Source organism: Centrocercus urophasianus, unplaced genomic scaffold (assembly GCF_019232065.1).
Source record: "Centrocercus urophasianus isolate 14NV4802_14NV808 unplaced genomic scaffold, USGS_Curo_1.0 seq_13, whole genome shotgun sequence".
Lineage (NCBI taxonomy): Eukaryota > Metazoa > Chordata > Aves > Galliformes > Phasianidae > Centrocercus > Centrocercus urophasianus.
The window spans coordinates 1,392,325-1,416,661 of NW_024884475.1; the positions used below are offsets into that span (position 1 = coordinate 1,392,325).

General features: G+C 43.2%; 1 protein-coding gene across 1 annotated transcript in view; it reads right to left on the minus strand.

Moving 5' to 3' along the window:
- Window positions 1-24,337, minus strand: part of ATRN (attractin) — a 147,014-nt gene that overhangs the window by 94,006 nt on the left and 28,671 nt on the right. The window contains 8 exon segments of the mRNA XM_042811734.1: window positions 709-892; window positions 1,982-2,225; window positions 3,704-3,794; window positions 5,100-5,268; window positions 6,276-6,481; window positions 8,291-8,419; window positions 16,250-16,363; window positions 19,781-19,864. Coding sequence (XP_042667668.1) covers window positions 709-892; window positions 1,982-2,225; window positions 3,704-3,794; window positions 5,100-5,268; window positions 6,276-6,481; window positions 8,291-8,419; window positions 16,250-16,363; window positions 19,781-19,864 — 1,221 coding nt within the window.

Genomic DNA, 24,337 nt, shown 5'->3' on the forward strand with positions numbered 1-24,337 from the left:
GATTGAGCAGGAAGGCAGATTTTTGGCAATTAGTTACATCACTCATCAGTAAAAACTCACCAACAGCTGTTGCAGAAATACTACTTTAAACTCTCAAAAAAACAGAGGGATAGTGACTCAAAATGACACATGGCCATTCAAATACCAGCCTTTGTATTCACACAGAGCCTTTAAAAATAAATTAAGACAAACACAACACTGACGAAAATGTACTTCACCTCTACAGCTCGAAGTTGTGAAGTTTTGCTATAGCTGTATAATAAAACTCACCTCTGGGCAAAAAGCAATCACAGAAGATGTCAGTTTAGGAAACAAACATTTCAAATAGTTACGGGGCCGGAAGAAAATGGGGATGCATAGAAATTCTTGTGTGGGATTAATGCAGAATGAATTACCACTCACTTGATTACAGTAGCCACGTTCATATGCATGGTCTGAAGTGCTGGCAAAAAAATACCATCAAACAGTTTTCCTTTCAGCTTTAATACAATGATAGATGAAAAAGGATTTCTTGGCTTGTTCACAGCCTTGATTATATGTGACTGCATGATTCTCTTGTCATAAAGGGGCATCAAACTTACAGACAAAAGAGCACACTGTCTGTCCTGAATGCAAGTAGCTATGTGCAACTGTACCCTTATCACACAACCCATCCTCTTTTCCACTACATACAACAGTGAGATGCATACAGGAACAAGAAGTACTCACCACATCCGGGAATCAACTTCATATCTGTAGAGGTCATCTGCTAACCTGTATTTGTTGGCACTGAATGCCTTGTAACCTCCGTGGATATAAATGGATCTTGTATGTGGATCATAAACACTGCTGTGACCATACCCTCCTTGTACCAAAGCTCCACTTGTCTGTAAGATGCTCCACGTGTTTGTGGCTGAGAAATGAAAAAAAGTGAGTGACAAAACACAAGTTAATTTACCTCTGTTAGTAACCTATCGACAAATCTGATGATGAAACAAACTGGGTTTCACTTGGCTCAGAATTAGATACCGTCTCTATGATTTGACATCCAAAAATATTCTCCTTCAAGGAGTAAGTATGCTGTGAAGAATTATTGCCAAGTGTTTTTAATTAGACCAGAAAAATCTCTTTTACAGTCACTTATTAAATGTTGCAGACAAGCTAAGTAAATGAGAGATAAAAAGCACAGAAGGAATATATTGCATCTCAGTGACATGAAAATGACAGCACTGCAGCTTGATTCAGAATTGTACCCGAGAGCACTTTTATTTTAAATATTTAAGGCCAGACTGCACAGAAGTTAAGGATGATTATGAAGAGCACTCTAGTTAAAAACTAACATGTGATTAATGACCCTATATTCTTGCTCACTGAAATAACATTTGTTTGGTACGTTCCTTACGTGGTCAGCAGAACAAGGACATGCCTCCAGAGAGCCATTTCTGGCCATTTCTGAGCAGCTGCCTTATGAAGAGAGCTTCCTACGCTTCTCCACCGCTAACAGTGGAAATCTCTGCATCCTCAAATCAGAATCTGGACTGTTCCCAGATATATGGGACAAATGGGAGTCCAGAAAGTTATTCTCCTTTTCCCCTAAGGATTCACTAATGACTGCTACAGAGGTTGGGATATCGAGTTAAGTGGATGCTTGGTCTGAATTGTTACATCCATTTTTGTACTCAGAGGATGCAGAAGTAATTTTGAAAATGTTTGCTTTGCAAGAAAGAGAAAGGAAAATGAATTTAGATGTCTCACAGTTATCCTGCTTCACCTCTCAATTACAGCTTTTTCATCTTTGGGATCCAATAAGCTGTATAAAGCTGCAAGTACATGGCTGTCTGCTCACACAGCTACACAAACACTAAAAGTAGGACTGAATTTCTCATAAATACAACTCAAAGGAGAAGAACGCAGCCACCTCCTGTGTTGCAATCTGGATATGCATCATCTCAGCAATTTCCAAACCAGTTGCTAACAAATGGTAGGTGGGGCCCAAACTCACCTAAGTTGTACTCCTGGACGTTGCTGATGTACCCATAAAGGGGACAGTGCCCAAAGATGACAAGCATGACCACGCTCTCATCCTCCAAGGTGACAATGTGTGCTGAATGGCCAACCACAGCGTACTGCTCCTTGGCTTTTGGTGCTGCCTGAGTCCAGGACTGGCTGGGAATGTTAAACACCCACAGCTGGCTGCTCACATTCCCCGTGGCATCTATTTTTCCACCATACATGTATATGTCATCCTAAAAGAAGAGAGATTTAAAATGAGCCCAATGGGTTTGGCATTTAGGAAACAGCCTGGCAAAAGAGGCAGTTAAGATGGAAACTCCTCTGTTGTCAGCACATTCAAAATTTTGTCTACCAGGTAAAAATAGAAATTAAGTGCTTTTGGAATGAAGAGTGCTAGGATAGTTAAACTAGGTTTTATTAATCATGCTTTAAGAGTGAAGCTCCTGAAATCTTCTCTAGTTTTATCTGCTGGTTTCTCCAGATGTCTCACAGTGACTCATGAATACAAAGGGTCCAGAGGTGCCCCACTCTGCTGCTAAAAAGATGGTAACCTTGGAAAGGAAAGCTCTACTGCTATAGCTGGTGCTGCTTGGGAAACTGCAGAAAAGAACTGCCTGTCGCTGACAGTGAACATACTACAGTGTCTGACTTCCAAACAGTTATCCTTTTTCATACTGAGGGTGGTGAGGCACTGGAACAGGTTGCCCAAGGAGGCTGTGGATGCCCCAGCCCTGCAGGCATTCAAGGCCAGGCTGGATGTGGCTCTGGGCAGCCTGGTCTGCTGGTTGGTGACCCTGCACACAGCAGGGGGTTGGAACTGGATGAGCATTGTGCTCCTTTGCAACCCAGGCCATTCTGTGATTCTGTTTCTATCCTCAGAACATGCACTGGTAACTTGAAGCCAGGGATTCCCATCTTTCTCAGTTTTTTTCCAGGGTTCTGTTTGTGGATGGTGCTGTCTGGACTTTTTCAAGTTTTTCAAATTATGTTTAATATGAGCTTCCATTGCAATAACCTACTTAACAATCTAAAATCAAGGATCAACAAAGTGATAGGTCATTTTATTCTCAAATGAACCAGCAAGCCAAAGACCTGGCCATTCTGCTCTCACGTGGTCTGCACCCACAGGAAGACACTGCAGGTGAGAAATGAGGTAAGAAATGGTCAAATCCACTTATTTTAGATGCTGGAAGAACAGATTCATGGATCTACTGCAAAACAGACTCCAAAAATCCCTAATTCACCAGCTCTCCTACTGTGCTTTGGACAACAGATGCTTCAAAACCAGACCCTTGGGAGCTCACAGCCATCGTGTGGTCTACACGAAAGGCAACTGGGGAACTGGCTGGATGTGGCTCTGGGCAGTCTGCTCTAGTGGCTGGCAACCCTGCACACAGCAGGGGGATTGAAACTAGATGATCATGTGGACCTTTTCAACTCAGGCCATTCTATGATTCTACGAACCAGGTGAACTCCAATAAACCCCAACCATCACACACATCTTACACAAGCCTCAGAATGTCTGAGAAAAGTGGGAAAGGAGGGACACACGAGCAAAGGCACTACAGCCTCCTAGGACCCCAAGCCAAGGATTCCCTGCAATGCATGTGCATTACCCATGGACAAATCCTGGAAGGAGAAGTTTCTCCCAAAGCAAGACTGAGCTGTGGAAAGGGATGGGTAGGGTTGGGATGAAAAGCACTGAACATACCTTATGTAGTGCCAGTGAATGACCGTATCTCATCTCTACTGAGTTCACAGTGTTGTTCAGTGGAAGCCACTCTTCAGAAATAAGATCATACCTGTGTAGTAAAAATGGAAAAGATTTCCTGAGAAGTTGATACCAAGTTGAGAAAATTCGTGTTTGTTCTTTCTAGGTGTTGGAAATTCTTCAATTTTACAGAAGTCCTATCAAGATTTCAGCATACACCAAGTATGCACACACACTGCTTATGGATTAAAAAACAAAATCCCATCAAGTCTACTCAGCATCCACATCTTGATTGGCTTTACCCTGAGTTTTCCTTTCCTGCAGAACCAAGAGATGATGCACTGCCTCTATGCTATGATAGCTTACAACAGATGATCCATCCCAAAGAGTAGAAAAAGGTTACTTGAAGCCCAGGTAAATTCCAATTACTTGATAAAAATAAAACTGCCACTGTTAGAAGGCACTTTTAATTATGTCTTTGTCATTCAAGCATACTTTTTCAGAGAACTTGAAATAAGATAAAAACTCTACCCTGAAAATGGCCTCTGGCTTTTCAGATAAACGAATGAACTATATTTGCCAGACTTACAGCTGTGCAAGATAAAATAATCTCTGAGAAAGTCTTTAATGAAGGCACAGGTTATCAGTTGAAAAATCAGGCATGACTTTGAAAAAGCAAACCATGAATGCAATCTGCAACTATTTTACAATAATGTACACATTTGCAGCTGCCCTGTAACTCCTGCTAAATAAAAGCACAGCTCTAACTTAGGTCAATGGAAGTGAAAAACTCAGTTTTTTGCCTGGATCTCCCAAAATGACATCGAGTTCAAGAGAAAGCCTGAACATGTTTTCATGGGGCATTCCAATGAGGAACCACAATTATTATTTGGTATCCTAGCTAACGTTCAGTATCCCAAACAGTCTGCATGAATGGCATCATCCTAAATGCCATTCCCAGTTTGGTTTCCCATTCCCTACGCATAAACATTCACATCCCCAGGAATCATTGTGTCTTCATTAAGGAATCAAACAGTGAATACAGACAGACACAATATAAGGAAGGGCTAATAAAACAGAAGCAAAATTGGATTGCAAGGCTAGACGTAATTTACAAGCCAGCCTACAAAACATACAGTAAACAGTTGAATGCTGTCACAAGCAGATGAACCAAAAACTCACAGAGCAACAGAAACTTATACTTTTCTTCTCCAATATTGCCTACTTTATCAGCATTTTCCCACACCTCCAACCTTGAGTTTAAGTTTTATTACTCTTATTTCCCCTTGGACATGGAGCATAAGCCAAAGCACAGCGTGTCAGGTAGCATTTTCTAAAAATAATTCTCAGATCTCTGTTTTTGTGCTGAGATTCTGTTATTGGGGTTTATACTCACGCTAAAACCTTCTGAGAGTCAGAATGATTGAAGACGTAGCCTCCAACAATCCACATTTTATTGTCGTGGATGATGGTTTTGTGAGATGCTCTAGGAAGTTTTGGAAGAGAATATTCCTCACGGGTCCAAAACGACTGATTTGCAGGAACAGGAATTGAACAGCCAGGACCTAGGAAACAGTTTTAGAAGTTAAATGCTTTCCAAAGTCAGCATTTCAGCTAGAGGTCAGTATCCCACACACTGGTGGCAAAGAACATGGCCTGGTGGAAGTTGTGCTCATCAGAAATGATCTACAATGGATGTGGTGCGAAGGGACTCCTGTGATGGAACCACAACCACATACTACAAGAGGCTGTAGAAGGAAAAAGCAGATCCAGACCAGGCAAAGCTGTGATGAAGCAAAGCAGACACCCAGCTCTGTTCTCTGTCCCTGTGATGGCAGGGGGATGGTGCAGACCCCTTCCCACTCGACAACGCAAGGCCATCTATCTCCCACCACCTTTCTGCCTGCCATGTACCCTCAGGAGCCCCAACACTCAAGGGTCATACAGCACTGTTTGCTGTCTTTCTTGCTTTTTGTTCCTCCCCTTTCCAGCGCCATGTTTTTTATGAACTGTTCACTTCTTGTTTTATCTGTATTTCTGCTGCTCTTAAAGCAGCTTCACTGCCAGGGTTCCCTTCAGAGCTACTTCCTACTCTGTGGGACCCCGTTAAGAGCCACAAAAGAGGAAAGTTTGGAGAAGCCACACAATATCCCAAGTTGGAAGGGACCCACAAGGATCACTGAGTCCAACTAGAGGACCCACAGAATTTCATCCACGCTTCAGATCCTCACAAAACAATCAAAAAAAGCAGCACACGGTGGCCAATTTGGATCTTCCAGCTCCCTGAGGCTTAAAGGTTGTGGGTGGATCAGTTTTGATTATTATTTTTTTAATTATTGTTCTCAAATTTCATTTTAATCTGATGCTTGCACACGTCAAGTTGGCGGCTTTGTATGGTAGCACAGCTGCTAACAAGAACTTCTTCCCAACGGTCTGTTAATAGGAGAAGCTGGATGGAAGCTTGATTTTCTTCCCAGTTAAAGCATAAACATTTGTCAAGAACAGTCTCAAACACTTCCAAGAACCACATACATCCTCTTAACAAGAGGTTCTTCACAATATTCAGACTTACCTTGCCAGCCTGCAGAGCAAACACATGCTTTAGTATCATTGAAGTTGCAAAATCCCCTCTCTGGTGCCCCACAGTCATCTGTGCAGTAGGGAATATCACAAGCTTCTCCCTTCCAGTATTTGGCACATTCACATTCAAGAGCATTGCTGCTGTTGTTGAGCCTGCACTCTCCTCGGCCAGAGCAATTATTGGGACACGTATTGAAACTGCAAACGTCAGGGAAAGAAGGTTCATCAGTAATGAAACAGGCTCCCCTTATTAACTAGTACAAGAGTGATGCTGAACAGAAGCTAATATAGCAGTTCAGTTGTTTGTTATTAAGCAAACTAAGAATCATCTGGAGTTCGATGCAATGGACCTGCATTTGTTCTGCACCTATAATGCGCAGAGCTGCCCCACTTAATGAGTTAAACCTATGTAAAATGACCAGGGTGACTTTTAGCCAGTTGTACTGCTAACAAATTGCCCCAAATCCCCAACAGTAAGTGAAGAATTCCATCAGCACACAAGGCTTTGGTGGTGGCTCTGCAGTGTAGGCTTAAGCTGCTCACATTCAGATGCTGTTCTAGGATCTGTTTATACAATGCACACGCTTGAGATGAATCCCAAGCCAAAGGTGTGCTTCTTCTGAATCATTTCTAATTCCATAACTTTGGCAATTTAATTGAGGCAAAATCAGACACATTCTTGTTGAGGACCCAAAGGGTCAACTCAAGGACTGCCCAAAAACTCAAGGACTACTTCTCAATGTTCTTACTGTCAAGCAACAGGTGAATCACTGGGTTCAAGCCCATGATTTCACAATATCTGCCTCCAGTAGTAACTCTAAAGACCATTAAACTCAAAAGAAATAAATCATTACTCCTCAAAAACATTAAGAGGAAATCTAGTAACTAGAACTGACAGGAGAAAAACATACAAAACAGTACCTGAAGATGGTTTGAAATCATCAAGAGTTAAAGACACATTAAGAAGTTATAGAGAAAATTATAAAGGCAGATTACGCTTGGAGAGAACTTCATAGAATTTCAGAATGTTATCAGTTGGAGGGGACCTTTAAAGGCCATCTGGTCCAACTGCAATGAACAGGGATGCCTACAGCTACAGCTTCACCACCATTGCATCAGTGCAATGCTGACAGCTGGCAGTAGATGGTGTCATGGTTTATGGTATCAGCCAACCTTTCAAAATGAACTGCTTCAGCTCCCGTGTTTCAGGCAACACGGCAAAAGCTCGTTTCCTTCTGGATGCCCCACGTTTTTCAAACAGTTGACTGCATTTTGAAGTGCTTAAAAAGGAGGAAAGCACCAAAACTGGCTTCAAAACTGAGCGACCTCACTTTAGTCGGTTGTGACCGAGGACTTTGCAGCTGGTTCTTTCTGAAGATAGAGCTAAAAACTTCTTAAATTTACACCCAAATTAAAGCCTCCTGGTGCAGCACATATGTCATTTGTATGAGCATATGTATATGTTTCCTATTTTAAATATGAAACAAACAAAAAAACCCAAAACAGAACAAAACCATTCTAGAATAAGAAGTCAGATTCAGCCATTCAATCCAATACAAGCAGAGTTCCATGGTTAACTGCTGAAGGGTTCTCAGTAATAGGTCCCATCCAGTGTCCCAAGTGAAATGCAGGCACTAAAGCAAAAGCATTTCTGTGCAGAAGCATCTCTGCAAAATGCATAAGGACACACAATACATCAGTTCTGCCTGCCTGAATACGATCACCTAACATCTAATCATATAAAATAAATACTATGATGTCCTTTCTGAGCAAACATTTGCCCACACTCACAATTGACAACTGAAGCTGATGCTGAGCACATTACAGTTATTAGCCAGTGTAAGAGTATAATAAAGATAGAATCTAAATTCAAGTATCTGCTCGTAATTACATGCTTCAGTGGCAATTGCTTTTTCCAAGACAAGATTGAGGGAAGAGGAAACCTCCTTCTGCTCAACCTGCAACATTTATGCAATGTACAAATCACTTTGGAGTGGTACCACTTACTTATACGTGATGTTAAACCCTGTCAAATTATAAGCAGCATCACTGAAGAAATGCAGAAGAGCATATCCAGAAGTAGCTACAACTTCTGGGACCGTTTCATTGCTGTCCTTCTCAGGAACAATCAGACCACTGCGAAAGAGGAAAAGAAAAAAAGGTAGAAATGAAACAAAAGTGAGCAAAACAACGAGAGCAAACACAGTATGCATAGAGGTATGAATAGAAAATTGAAACCAAAAGTATTTATTTGCATCTATTTCAAGTATAACGAATTTGCATACAGTAATTACCATTTTCACAGGGCAGTTATTAGACAGGTTTTCTTCAACAGAGCTCCTTAAACATTTCAAAAGAAAATATATCAAACTTGTGAGCACACTCCAACAAACCCATTCCAAATGAACTAAGAACACACAAGACCTCTCAGAAAGAGAAAACTGCATTCCACAGGGACCAGTTTATTAACACACGTCTTAATTACGTGCCAAACAGAGGCCACGTTACCGACCAAAGAGTCCTAACAAATCTCAGGGCACTGAAAACAGCATTACCACTGCTGTCAGCACGTGTGATTTCAGCATGAAAGAAGGAATGACTGAAGAAGGAATGCAAATAGAAAACCCTGAAGTAGCCAAGTGGGTTCCTCTGAAAGATAAATGTACAATAAAAGTGTTCGGTTTGAGTAATCCTGAAGCTGTCTGCAATCATTGCTTTCCTATACCTATAAAAACCTACTTTCCTCTCTTGCTATTCTCCAACAGTTTAAACAGGGTCTGTTCCTGAAACAAGGTGACACATTTCAAGACAGAAATTAATGTCACAGAAGCACAGAACCCGCTGTACCTAGCCAAATGACAGGACTGTCAAACCAGGCATCTCCCTCTAAGCAAATCCTTGGGAAAGACTGCAACAAATGAAGCAAGCACAGAGCATGCTGGTGGTGTAGTTATCCAGCTGCTGGAAACCCACAGCTGAGGCACTTTCTGACCTGCAGAATGCAATCTATTTGCTTTTTCTTTGCCTGGATCATCTGCAGCAGGCAGATCAGCAATTCAACTCTGCAGTGATAGAGGGAAGCCCTTGCTGGCTTCACACCTGCTTGGGCTTCTCCACTGCGAGAAGTCAGTATAACCACCCTCACTCACCACTTTCTGCCTCCTGTTGTGTAGAGCTCTATCTGACTCATCACATCCATTCTTCCCGTCCTTTTGAACCTGAAAAGCTGTCACACTCCTTATCCCCATCTCATCCTTTGATTTTATGCTTCTGATCAACCCCAACAGCCTTCCAAGTTCTGTCAGATCCTTCCAGTTTGAGGAGAGAAGTGGACAGAAACGAGGATGGTGGCCAAAACCATTTATCTCAATGCGACAGGTGATGGGACACAAGGAAATGCTCTCAAAATGCATCACACTGGAGAGAGGGGAGAATTTCTTCACTGAATGGTTGAGAATAGGAACAGGCTGCCCAGGGAAGTAGTGGTGTCCCCAGCCCTGAAGGCATTCAAGACATATGCCAGTGAAGGACATGGCATAGGGATGGGACTCCACGGGTCACGCTGATGCTTGCATTTGCTGCTCTTGAAGGTCTTTTCCAGCCTAGCTAAGTCTTTGATTCTATTCAAGCAGGCACAGTACAGTTTTATAGAATATATTGTCTAAATACTTGAAGTAAATTGGCAAGAGTAAATGTCTCTTGAAAAAAAATGAACCACTCACAATTTACCTATTGCACAAAATAGCTTCTATCTGAAAGGGAATGTTTATCCCTCTTTTAACAGAAGCCTGACACCCACAAAACAAGGTTAATCCCTCCCTTACACAAGACACAAGAGCAGGCATAACTCTGAAGGTCTACTGAGTCTTTTTTTAATCCTTTACCTAAGCAAAGTATATTATCTACAACCACCTATTAATAGCTGGCTGCTATTTTTCTTACACAGAAGTAATTTCCCCCCCCCAGTCTGCGTCCTGTTTCCATCAAAGGCCAAGCCCAAGCTTTCTGAAAGCAGAGCCTCCAATATTGCACAAATATGGGGTCCTAGAAAAGCAGAACCCAGCTTGCACTCCAGGGATCCTGCACGTCCAGGGGCAAGAGCAGTTAAAAGCAAGGATTAAAAAAGTCTTTCCCCTTAAAAGATCTTATTTTTCCTCGTTTCAGAGTTATTCAGAACAGGGAGCTTTGAAGATGGCTGCTGGCACAGGTTAAGTGCATTTCTGCACCTACGGAAAGAACCCACAGCTGACCACAGCGACCCATTCACATCACCTGTAAATCACTTTTTGTGACCTAAATTTTTCTGTGCCTGTAATGCAATACAATGATGTGCTTGCAGAGATCCCGACTGAAAGCTTTTGCTGTACAACGGGGGGGTGTTTGCCCTACAAATGCCAGAGACACATTACTTATGTCAGGGTAAATATCCAGCCTGCACAACGGCCCTTTCTGCACAAGTCATCCCATCCCACTGACCCAACCTCATGCTTCATTTCACCAACATGCCATAATGATGCTGCGACCTCACTCCGTGTTTTGGCTAAACAACAGCAGCACATTTGCAGATATGGAGCTCAATACGTATTTCCTTGTGAGGAGGCCAATTATTTTTCCCTTTCAGATCTCAAGGATACAGGATTAAAAGGCAAAACGCACTGCTTTTTTCTACGTGCATCAGAGGTGCCGGCTTCATTCTGAAATTTCAGACTTCTGATCTGCAGATGATCTCTCCCAAAAGGCCGTCTCCCAGAATATCAAAGAACAAAAAGCTTAATAAACTTCTCTTTGCTATTTGCTTCATATATAGTTTTCCTTTGTAATGCAAACTGTAGGACAGCACGCCTCCACCGTAGGAAAACAGACATCTGAATAGAATTGAGGGAAAGGCAAACTACAGCTCAGGGACCAAAAACTCCTTTGTTCTGTTTTATTCTCCTTTGGTCTCATCCTTGCAACACATATCCCTGATACGACGCAGGAATTCAGCTGGAAGGCCCTGCAGCAGGGAGAGCAAAGCAGCAAACACCAACCAAAGGACAGAACAAACAGCAGGAATGAAAGCACACGCTATCCCCCTCAAACCATCTTCTCTAATAATATAAATGCTAGGCTTGTGTTGGTCATTTTCTCTTAGAAATCTCACTTTGGGGATTTGCTTGGTAAGAAGGCAAGTACCTCCACAGCATTAGTTCTCCTTGTTCCTTCCTTCCTCACTACCTTTTTTTGCTTCCCTGAAGACAAAGAGCACGAGGGACTTTCCCTGTGTGCTGGTGGCACTTCCGAGGCACAGACAGACAGAGAGATAAGGAAAGCAATCGTGTTTTATGTTGCTACACGGGTACTGAGTGGTAGAGTGAGATTCAAATGAATGACCTGTGTGATTTATCCCACCTGCACAAGTTTAACACTGGAACAGGCTGCCCAGAGAGGCTGCAGAGTCTTCTTCTATGGAGATATTCAAGACCCATCTGGATGCTGACCTTTATGACCCATCGTAGGGAATTGCTTTAGCAGGGGGTTGGTCATCTCTTTGAGGTCCTTTCCAACCCTTAGGAAAAAAATCCTGCAGGCACAATCTGAATAACAGCTTATGGAAAACTTCCCTTAAACAACAATCCAGAATCTCTCGGGCTCTGGCCAAGATCATTCTGTTTCACAACACGCCATTTCCATTTGGTTTTGAAAGCTGCAGACCATTTTGCAACCACCACTACTCCAAAGCAAACAAATACTCCTACTCAGCCAAGCTGCCCAATGGCACTGCTTCTTAGAAGCTGTAAGGCAAGCCGCTGTTTTGGCCCGAAACACTTCCATTTGCTATGCACTGGACTTGTTGAGTCAGTGAAAACAACAGTAGGGCACCCAACTTTGCCATCACCCCACACCGTGCCTTGATCTCTTTTCCTGCACCACACACCAATAGGAATTAGCTAAAATGAAGAGCATCTCCTTCCTTCCTTTTCCTTCATTTGCTATGGTAGCAGGATGAGGAGCAAGGATTCATCCTTCACCCTCGAGACAGAACCTGCCAGGAAGGCAGAGATGAAAAGCCTTAGCAAGGAGGAAGATGGGAGCTGCGTACAGAGAGGGGGGAATGCAGGATTCACATCACAGGGAAGCAGAAGGATGAAGGTGACACCAAAACTTGATGGCATGTTGGCTTCTCAGTCTCCTGACACAGAGTGCAAAATCATTCTTTTTAGTTTATCTGGGTACATGTGTGCAAAACTGCACCTTATTAAAGCACTCCCTGTGTGTTAGCCACGCTCCCAACAGCAAAAAAACAAGCGTAAAATAAACAAACCCAAAATAGAAGTTACAGCAGATTAAAAATAAATCAATGCCAAAAGAAAACGGGGGAGGAGGATAAGGAAACAGATCTCAAGTTTCTGTTCTTAAAGGAAAAGCTAACGTGCTTGTGCGAGGAGATGACTCCCAGAAGTGGGCTCTTCAACAGACAAAGCTGGTACAATACCAATTACCAAAAACCAATCCAAGTGATTACTGAGAGCTGGCAACAACCAAAGCAAGCCTATTTCTTGAAAGTATCTTCCCTGTTTCATTAAGGACAGCAATAAGCACTGCTGCTGCAGCACCTGCAAGGGGCACACAGCATCGGTGGCACTGAGGGATGTGGACAGTGGGCACAGTGAGGCTGAGTTGGGGACCACAGTGGCCTTTTCCACTCCAGAGACATTCTGATTGAGCAAATCACACTTATTCAAAGCATCAGCTGCCTCACAGGCAGCATACAGGGTAACTGCCAGTGAGGGACATTGTGCAGCAGGTCAATTAATGCTTGCAAGCAATACAACACAACTGAGTGCAGGGTGTGAGCAGGGTTTGCAGAGTGGTTCAGGAAGGGTGCTGAGGACAAAGCAGAAGAAAGCACGAGCATTTACACGTGCCTGTGGCAGCAATACGAGTTATGATTAATGGCACTGAAAGAGAGGCTTGGGGGAGTGGAAGGAAAACAAACCCTAACACAGGAGTGGGGTCAGAGGAGACATAACATGCGTGCACAGTGAAGGAGGAGAAACGAAGAACAGGAAGTTTCTAACTAATGTGCTGAGGGAAGTGGAACCAAGAGGTCTCATGAGACTGCACTGGTTCCAATTTGAGGTTCCCAGCACAAAACAGACTGGAGCACGTCCAGCCAGTGACCAATCTGATGGCCAGGGGCCAAACAGATGAGGAAGGCAGAATCACAGAATGGCTGGGGTTGAAGGGACCTCAAAGATCATCAGTTCCAACGCCCTGCTGCACATGGGGTTGCAAAGCACTAAATCAGACACTAAATCAGGTTGTCCAGGGCCCCATCCAAGCTGGCCTGGCTTTGGGTTAGGGTCTTGAATGTCCCTTCCAAGGCAACCACCCCATGTTCTGTCTCAAGCTGGGTTTGGCAGTGCCACATCTGACGGGCAGCAGCCAGAGAAAGGGGACTGCTCCCATGTGAGGATGGCAGGGCAGCTCACAGGCAGCAATGTCCGTGGGGCAGCCAGTGCCATCTGTCAGTGCTGTCACTGTGACCATCCATCTGTGCCCAACACCACAGCGAGGTGCTTCGGGGCGGCCAAAGGTCTTGCAGAAAGAGGTCGTTGTGAGCAGAAAGAACACAGCATGCTGACCAGCCCAAAACAAAGGTAAATGCTCAAGAGCAGCTCCAGTAAACGTTTAACACGGAGCAAAAAATAACAGCAACGAAGTTCATAGATGACAGAGTGTATGCTATTCAGATTTCATCATTCAGTGCTGATGAGAACACTGGATTTTAATCAGCTCCCTGCTCCTTTATTGTGTATCTGAAGCAAAATATTTAAACAGCATTACGTTGCCTATGATTGCCACTATAAACCAGCAAATGCATTTTTGACAACGCTTCATGGAAGCAAAGCTTAGCATGGTACAGGATGGGACCACCTCACACACTCAGGCTACAAGGAGTTCAGTAAAGAGTTGATGGCAGATATTCTACGCACATGTTTGTGGCAGAGGAATTTGGAGCTCTTGGAGTAGGTCCAGAGGAGGGCAATAAGATGATCAGAGGGCTGGAGCAGCTCTCCTGTGAGGAGAGGTTGAGGGAACTGGGCTTGTTTAGCTTGGAGAAGAGAAGGCTTTGGGGAGACCTCACTATGGCCTTCCATACTTGAAGGGAGCTTATAAACAGGAGGGGGAACGGCTGTTTATGAGTGAGGATGGTGATAGGACAAGGGGGAATGGTTTTAAACTGAGACAGGGGAGGTTTAGGTTGGATATTAGGAGGAAGTTTTTCACTCAGAGGGGTGGTGAGGCACTGGAACAGGTTGCCCAAGGAGGCTGTGGATGCCCCAGCCCTGCAGGCATTCAAGGCCAGGCTGGATGTGGCTCTGGGCAGCCTGGTCTGCTGGTTGGTGACCCTGCACACAGCAGGGGGTTGGAACTGGATGAGCACTGTGCTCCTTTTCAACCTAGGCCATTCTATGATTTAGGACTCTGTGAAATTTCTTTCTTGCAGCTAAAATGGACAAAACTGATTTCAGTTGTTCCATAGCCCCAGTGCTGAGGATCTCCAGGATAAACATCATATTTTAAACAAATGCATGTGAACATCAGAAGGTTGAGAAAGTTAAAGAGATCAGAGAAGGAAGTGAGGTTTAAAAGAAAAAAAAAAAAGCTGAGCCTTGGAGAGTTCTGGGAGGAATTTACAGTGTTTATCAACAAACTCAGAAAGCTGACAGTGCCCAGAGGTACAAAGCTCAATCTTGCAAGTCCTCCGGCACGGTGCAAAAATAGTGAAGAGCAAAAGATGGCTTTGGTTAATGTTAAAACTTAATACGAGCCAAGAAAATAAATAAAATGTGAACACTGCTTGAGAAATCGTAGAGCATTTATTTTTGTACTGGAGAAAAGTATTTTTCAACAGATGCCTTTTTCGCACTTCATCAAAATTAGAAGCATCTGCTGTTTCCTGAACTTGGTTTAGTGAACAACACAGCACAGTACTAATGAAGATGAAACTCAAATGTCATCTAAAGAAGCAATTAGAAAAAAGAAAAAAAAAAGGAGTTTTTTTTCCTACCTCAAAAATGTTATTGTATTGAGCTCACGCTTGCTTGTCCTCGGGCACAGACTTCCCAGTGATTTACAGATGATTTTCAAGTCTGAACTGTAATTGTTCATGCTATGAACTACTTCTAACCTCAATTTAGAAAGCCTATTAATTTTTGGAAAACACACCAGGAACTACAGGCACAAATCATGATCATTTCACCTTTTCAACGGCGTATTAAAAATTACCTCGATTAGAGCAAAATGACTCTGAGTCAAGATGACATTTCTTCCTCTTCACGCATATCAATTCAGCACACGATACCAGGAGAGGGATTCCAGGTTCTTTTTAGCAGAGAGGTGGTTTCTTCTCTTCAAATGGGGAGAGATGGCCCTAATGCTTTGTTTGCATGCCCTGCTTTAACCTCAGGTTATAGTTTGGAGGTTTACAGGCTGACTTACCACTGCTGTTTCTGAACACCAAGATGCTGTTCTGTAAGAACCACATGGCTGCAGCACTGATTAATTGGCTTCTGCCTTGTGTCAGCGTGAACATGCCACAAGCTGAACTTAAGTCACAGTCATGCTCAATAAATGGGGCAGTTTGATGCTTCTGAAGGAGCCAGCACACCAAATCACCCCCAGCACAACCAGATGACAATGACTGTGCCTAAAATAATCAGGATTTGGAAGGGAAAAACTAATACTTTCATGCTACAGTGTAGTAACATGATCTGTTCATTGTAAAAGCAAAAACAACTCCATAATTGTTGATGCTGCCGATGACTGCACAAAAGAACACTGTATGTGCTGTACTGGCAGTATTATATATTTAGGTTACTGGAACATATTTATGCTGCTAAAAGCCACATCTGATTCAGGCTCCAAGTTAAAGAAATAGCACTGCTTACAGTTAAGACTCTTAACAAGTGAACTTACCTAAAAGCTGCCAGTAAAGGAGCATAAATTGAATCTCCATCATACACATATAAGTGGTCCCAACTGCACTCTGTGGCAAAGTGATTGAATCGAAGCCTCAGGATTGTGTTTGGCCTGTAAAAAAAATAATAAAGAAGAATTAAAAGATTTGGAATTAGCCACTCCACACACACAGCAAAGTCCTTCCAACAAGCTCCTGCAATGTGAAGCATGCCTCTAAACAAGACTGAAACAGTTTTAGTGCGAATGTAGATGCATCAAACATGTCATGGCTTTCATTTTTGGCACGCACGCTCCACTGTTATTAAGGGAACAGATTCTTTACAGTCAGAAAAACAACTGTGTCCTTAAATCTTCCCCCACCACAGAGGGCAGAAATTGAAGAGCACGCACAACCAGCCCACTGCTCTTTACCTCTAATGATAGGGCTCTGCAGGGGTAAGCAAAGAAAATCTGCACATACAATACATGTAAAGAATCACAGCCACCATTAAACAATCCTTTTTTTCCTACTTCAAGGGATTTTCTGCAGATTGACACAATTATGACGGACTATTTAGTTGCCTGGAAGCTGGCAGAAAGCTTTCTTCTATTAACTTATCACCCTATCACTTCTGCAGGATCTTGAAAGGCCATCTTGAAAGAAGTCCTTCTGAACTGGAAATCAGAAACATAAGGGTAGTGAAGCACTGGCACAGGTTGCCCAGAGAGGTGGTGGAGGTGCTCCACCCCTGTTGACACCCAAGGTCAGGCTGATGGGGCTCTGGGCACCTGTTGGAGCTCTGGGAATGGGACCAGATGGCCGTTAAGGGTTTCTTCCAACTCAAACCATTCAACAATTGAACGCAGAGGTGTGACCTGAGATGCATCAGCGAGAAAAATGTTTGGTTTACTCACCAATGTTCCTTCCATTCGATGCACAAAAGATGCCCACAAAGCCATAACCGTGCAATGAACGTTTAGATACCATTAATTTCACTGCTCACACGTAAAGATACATCTAAAGTGAATCCCTCCAGAGCCACAGCAGAAATCTCATTAACGCTCAGCTCAGGGAGGGTGAAAACCCCACCAGCTTTGTGCTTGGACCTGAGATGAAAGGCTCTGAATCCATAGCCACGCTGCCTCTTCCCACCCATGGCCAGAAAAGGATAGATGAAAGTGATTAGGATCTCTCAACAGTACACTGCCCTTGGGTACAGATGAAATCACTGTTCATCCTAATCAAAGAAATTAATACAATGTCAGCCTGCCATCGAGCCCTTCTTTCTAACAGAAGAGGAATTCTTTAGGGAGTTGCTCTGTAAAAGAATGCTTTTTGGTAGGCACGCTGATCTTCTCCATGCCTTTGGAAAAAGAGAGGCAGGTGTAACTCAAGGATAACGTCTCGCTGAAGGAAAAGTACAGAGAGTGCTCGTCCTCTCAAAACAAAGCACTCTAAGAAATTGTAGGGGGTTTGCTTCTATTTTAATGGCATGACAGCTGTGGAGAAGCGTGGAATCCTTCATCAATAAAAGCTTCAGAGCAGAAAGAAAGAATACCTACAGTAGAGCTAGCAACTCATCAACAGAGAGCACTCGCTTACAGAATTGCATGGTGTGGGGCTTCAGGCTCAGCCTCAGATGGGATGTCTGGGCTGCACCACATCTGCTTTGCCTTTCACACCCCCGGCACGAGGACACAGCAGCACACACAGCAGCCAAGAGTCAGGAGTGGTGTGAAAAAGAAACGTGTGCTGTAAGGAACACGTGGCTTCCTTTCCATCTGAATGTATCTGGTGTCTTTGCTTATTTAGCTTGTGCCTTTACTTGCTAACCTCAAAAGGCCTCTACATACCAGTGTGCTAGCACCGAGGTGAAGGCACTTAGCAGAATTTAACAGCTCTGCAGAAGCTGTTTTCCAAGTCCAAACCTCTCTGGGAATGTCATATTTGGCAGAGAGCTTGGGTTATTTTCACAGGGGTGCCTGTTTCAGCTGTTTCAATCAGCGTGGTCTTTCTGTTCACCAGCATCTTCTGACAGCAGGGTACAAACAACCAGAAGCAGGAAAAGGACATCTCTCTGAATGCCTGACCACAAAAGTACTGTCTCACTTCAAGCCTCACAAAATGGTAGCTCTCCAACAAGCCTCTGAGGATCAGCAGAGGCTGAAGGAACTGGTTATGGTGACCTTATCAAGGACCTGTGAGAAGCATTTCCATTCCAATAAGAACGCGAGACAAATTATCCTCTAAAGGAAAAAACAAATAAATAAGAAGCTCTGAGGGTTATGCTGACTGTACTGGAATTGCAGAGGCTGTTTTGTCTGTAATAACATCCTTTAAAAACATTTTTTTTAACTTGTAATTCCAAAGCAAATGCAGTTGCAGTTTTACTATCTGCAAAAATGAAGAGGTGTTGCCACTCAGGGCATCTCACTGGGAGCTCAACCACATCAAAGCACTGGGCTCCTCCCAGTTAACAGTTGGTGGTAGGTCCCCAGTTGCAGTGCTCTGGATCTGGATGGATCTCTGCAACAGCTTGGCCCTTACAAACATAAGCACCCAACACATTCAAAGGTATATCAGTCATCCAAAATAAATGCCTGAAGTGGATGAAGTGAATACCATTCCACCCCCACCCACCAGACATCCCAAAGAAAAGACTAAAGAAAAACATACCCCTGGTCTTTTATTAAGTTCTAAACATCCAAGATGCTGAGAAACCTGAGTATAGAAGGTGTTAAATGTAAATGAAGTAGTTTGTGCTCTCACAAGACGTGATCCTATCCACATACCACTCTGCTTACAATGTCAGGGAACAGTATGGAACGTGATCTAAGTTACAGCTGTTAATGTAGAGCATCAAAACTGACCAATCAAAGCTATATGGACTATAAAGATGAATTTTACAGTCATGCTACTATGGAAAACACCCTTTATCTGCTGCCCCATCCATCAGAAGACAGTCAGAGAGTACACGCTATATGGGATGTTGCTAAAACCTCTGCAAGGGATCACTGCAAGCAATATAAAGATCAAATATACAGCAACAGAGAAATGAAGAGACAGGTCTAAGGGACTTTTCCCAGTTCAAATCTTTGCAAAGAAGGTCTTCTGAAGTTCATGTGAAAAAAAAAATAATAATCCCAAGTGCAGCATTACATAAACTGTCTCTCCATGAACTTCAACTGTGTTGGTTTTTCTTTTCATACTGCCTAAAGTTATATGGACTGAATCCTGACATGGCCCACTGCAATAATGGTTGAATAAGTAGTAAACCTTTATTTACTCAGACAGGTGCATTAATTCTGATTTTCCATGTGGTTTCAAAGCAAAGCAGATTTTACACCAGGAAGCCATAAATTCAGAAAGCAATTTGCACAAACAACAACAACAACAAAACAAACCCATTTTCCAAGAATAACTAAGTGCTACCCTATGTAGTTTTAGGAATAGCAAAAAAAAAACCACCAAAATAAGTAAAAAAAGGATTGTGAGATCTAAAAACAAAAGCAACACTGTTTGCAAGCAGAGCTGCTGATTCTACTCACCTTCCTTCAATTAGCCAGGTGCATTTTGTTTTGTATTTGTAGTTGCCAGGCCCATCCGTTACGTACCCTGAAGGTTCAGTGAGTCTGTAAACAAAAAATAATGAACACAAGCCTTAGTCTTCAAAGTTACAACTTTCACAAAGGATATCCTGAATTTAGGAGATCTGCCGCTAGGTTTTCACCTTCTGAAGAGCCCTTAAAAACGATGCAACGTGAATCAATTGGGATTTTCCTGTTCAAGTCTACGTGCTTTCTGACGACTGTCCTTGGAGAATGAGTTCAGAGTGCTGGTTTTTCTACCAGAAAAGCCTAACACAGAGAGTGGAAAGAGTGACCAAAGACATGCAAAGGTTGCTTTCACATCCTCATCACTCGTACTGGAGATACAACAGCCAAACACATGCACAGTGGCACAAAATCAATCACAGAATCCTTGAGCTTGAAAAAGACCTTCCAGATTCCCAAGGCCAACCCCAGCACATCCCCACCATGACCACTAAACCATGACCCTCCATGCCACATCTTCACTGCTCTTGGACTCCTGTAGTGAAGGTGACTCCATCACTCCTTGCACAGCCTGTGCCAGTGCCCAACTGCTATTTTGGAGAGGAAATGTTTCCTAATATCCAACCCGAGCCTTCCCTGAAGGTAGCAACACACAGGCTTTGGCTATGACTTATTTCCTCCATGATTTCAACATTTTCTCCAAGGATCACAGACGATTGAGAGGACAACCACAATATCTAAAAGGTAACAGAGGCATCCAGTTGGAGTTTGGGACAACAGATCCCTTCTACCACTTGGGTTCCCCAAAACCAGCCACTGAGATCCTTCATCTTTGGCCTCAGCACAGAGACCCATGGGTTGATGATAAAACCAAGAGCCACGCTGCCAGCTCAGAGAAATTAATTATCAATTCCAGATCAGTTTCACAAAACGCTCAAGTGAAGCAAAACCCATTTGAAAACAAATCCCCTGAGAAAGATGAAAGGAAATGGAAGCAGCACCTGAGGACATCCCACCACCACGTGTTGGCAGAGCATTGGCACTGGATTCCTGCCCAGGGAGGTTAGACACCCCATCACCAGCACAAAGCCTCTCAGCAAATTCCATTTGTCCTACTTAGAACAGCTTCAGTCAGACAAAAAACACTCTGAAAAATCAAATTTGAAAGAAAAATGTAGGAAGGAACCAAAACCGTGAGATCCCAGAAATGATAACTTGGAATCATTTGCTTGGTCTTTCTGGTGATCCGTTAATGTTATCATCTAATATCTCGACCAAGTCAAAATGGTTATTCAGCATCTTACCTGTTTTAGGCTTACGCAAGGTTCATTAGGTTAGATACTAGGAAGCTTTTCCACCCAGAGGGTGGTGAGGCACTGTTACAGGTTGCCCAAGGAGGCTGTGGATGCCCCAGCCCTGCAGGCATTCAAGGCCAGGCTGGATGTGGCTCTGGGCAGCCTGGGCTGCTGGTTGGTGACCTGCACACAGCAGGGGGTTGGAACCAGATGATCATTGTGGTCCTTTTCAACCCAGGCCATTTTATGATTCTATGATATTCACACCACATTTTAAAGCTTCAGTTCTTTGAAAATTCAAGTTACCTATCTATTGGCATGGAATTTGCAAAAACAGATGGAAATTTCTAACTGTAGAAAACAGCATCGAGTCCTTTTGTAATATGTAATAACCATGGAAGGGTAGGAATGAGACCACATCAGTGCTGACAGCACTTTGCAAGGAACCAAGAGCAAACAGACGCTGGAAACCTGAGCAAGTCTTACATGCTGAAAAACAACCTTATGCACCCTGCCAAGCTCTCAGAGAGCCTCTGCTCAGCAAACTCCTTCAACAACTTTCTCTGGCAACAATTATTAAATCATTCACCACTGAAATGCCATCAAGAGCAACGCTACAAGAAAACAACTCTTAAATACCAGCCGTGCCTGATCTCAGAGAGTCTCAGCATCCATATAATTTACAATCATACAATAGCAAATCAAAAACAAACCATAAGATTTAAAAAAATTAAAAAAAAAAAAAAAGAAATAGATTAAAATAAAATAAGCAATCCTACTTCCTTGATACGCTGTTGAATACCTACCTGTAAGTTACTCAGATTGCTTGCTAAGCTTTAGAAGCTGCTGCCACTACAGATAACTAAAGGATATTAAATAATAATAATAATAAAATCAAAGTTCAAACCTCCAAAAGGAGGAGAAATTGGAGCAATGCTCTCAGTGCTGGGGTGGGTAGGACGCTGTACAAACACTGGAAGAGATATGCTCCAAGACAGATAGAAACAAAAACTAAGCAATACAAGCTGGAATTTTATCTTTATATTCAATAGAAGAAGCTATATTAACCTCCAGCTCTAGTTAAAAAAGCAAACAAACTCAGTTCCCCTTCACATCACATGATGCTGCCATGCTCCGTACTTGTGAGCACTGATAACCAGGGCATAGCCCAGGTACTGGTTTGGTTTCATATCTATTGATTTCCAGATATGGCTTGGAAAGAGAATGGATGAGTAATGGGGAGGAAAAGCACTCCAGGAGCAAAGCTGCTCAGTGTGGGACATTTCCATGCTACTCACAGGGTTTAGCTGCTCTCAGGATGTACATCAAAAAAAGTCCTACACCCGTGCAACCTGTTGCCAACACCATCAGGGTCTGAGGTCTTTTACCCTACTATGTGCTACAGATGTGAAATCCTGAGAATATCATAGAATTGCTCAGGTTGGAAAAGGCCTTAAAGATCATTAAGTCCTAACCATACTACCCTAACTCTAACCATAGGATCCTAAGGGATGGAAAAGACCTCTAAGACCCCAAGGTCAACCCCAATCCACCCCACCATGCCCACTGACCACATCCCTCAGTGCCACATCCCCACAGCTGATACTACAGTTAGGACACATCAGCTACTAATGCCTCCAGCATGGATTTGAGAAGCATCTTTTAGCTCCAAGGTTTTAGCTTGGAGAAGAGAAGGTTCTGGGGAGAGCTCATTGTGGCTTTCCACTACTTGAGGGGAGCTTATAAACAGGAGAGGTAATGGCTGTTTATGGGGGTGGATAGTACAGGGCAAGGGGGAATGGTTTTAAACTGAGACAGGGGAGGTTTAGGTTGGATATGAGGAGGAAGTTTTTCACTCAGAGGGTGGTGAGGCACTGGAACAGGTTGCCCAAGGAGGCTGTGGATGCCCCATCCCTGCAGGCATTCAAGGCCAGGCTGGATGTGGCTCTGGGCAGCCTGGGCTGCTGGTTGGTGACCCTGCACATAGCAGGGGGTTGGAACCAGATGAACATTATGCTCCTTTGCAACCCAGGCCATTCTATGATTCTATGATGTATTTTCCACCAGTATCCTCATGTCCTTGAATTTATTATGCATATTTATAATTTCATCACTCAAATGCAAACTGAACTGCGTACAGTTTGGAGAGGCAGCAACTCCCATTTTCCTTGGCTAATTGGACAGCCCATGACAGTACTCTCCACAAGCACAACTCGGCCTGAAGGTGCTGCACCTTATGAAAGAAAGCAGCAAAGTCCTTCAGGTGCTCTCTATGATGGGTGAGCATGGTGGAAAAACACACGCAGTGCAAAGATAACGCTTTTAGCAAAGCACAGATAGAGCACTGAACTCCTCCAGAGCGACGACTTTGACTTCAAAACCACCACCACCACAGTGGAAAAACTCCTGCACGTTTCTGGTTAAAAACCCAAGATTTTAAAATAGATATCAATAGTAACATGCATGCAGACACTACTGAAGGGCTGTTACCGCTGCTAACGCTGCTCCTCACAGCTGATGTCGATTCCTCACTGATTTTCACCCAGGCTCTTAATAGTGTCAGCAATGCTGTGTGTATTTGTTAAATACAAATTACTGTTACACTGACAAAGTCCCTACAGAGCCATGAATTGCACAGTGAGGTGAAGACTCAAAGCTGTTTTCTAATTACTATCTAATAAATCTAAACAGCATCGAGGAGCTCGTAGCTTCAGAGTAAATCACTGCTTGAGGTTGTTAAAAGAATCATAGAATGAAGCTGAAAGGGACCCATAAGGATCAATGAGTTCAAATCCTGGCTCCACACAGTATCACCCAAATTCTTTCCAATACACTGCAACATTAAAGATCCACTACATGCTGGCAGTGAGGTGGTGAATATATTTAATTTTGCCTGAGATTCTCAGCAGATCTCATTGGTTTCCATTGCTTACAGTATGACAGAACTCCAGCATTCCCACCAGAGATTCCTTCTGCTAAAAACAGGAAAAACCCCCAAAACCAATTGCTCATGCTAATTTTGAAGTTGCTAAAACTAAGGGCTGATGCACGCAGTCAGTTTTTCCTCCTCCCTCCCCTCTCTTCCCCAACAACACCACAATTAGAAGCCATTGTTTTGGGTTAATTTGAAGTTGCACCCAATAAAGAGAGGGCTGCTACAGCCTATTAGAGAACAATGGCATTCCACCCTGAACTGATTAACAACTTAGCTTTGCTCATTTTCTAAAAGAACACCAAGTAAACACAAAAACCACAC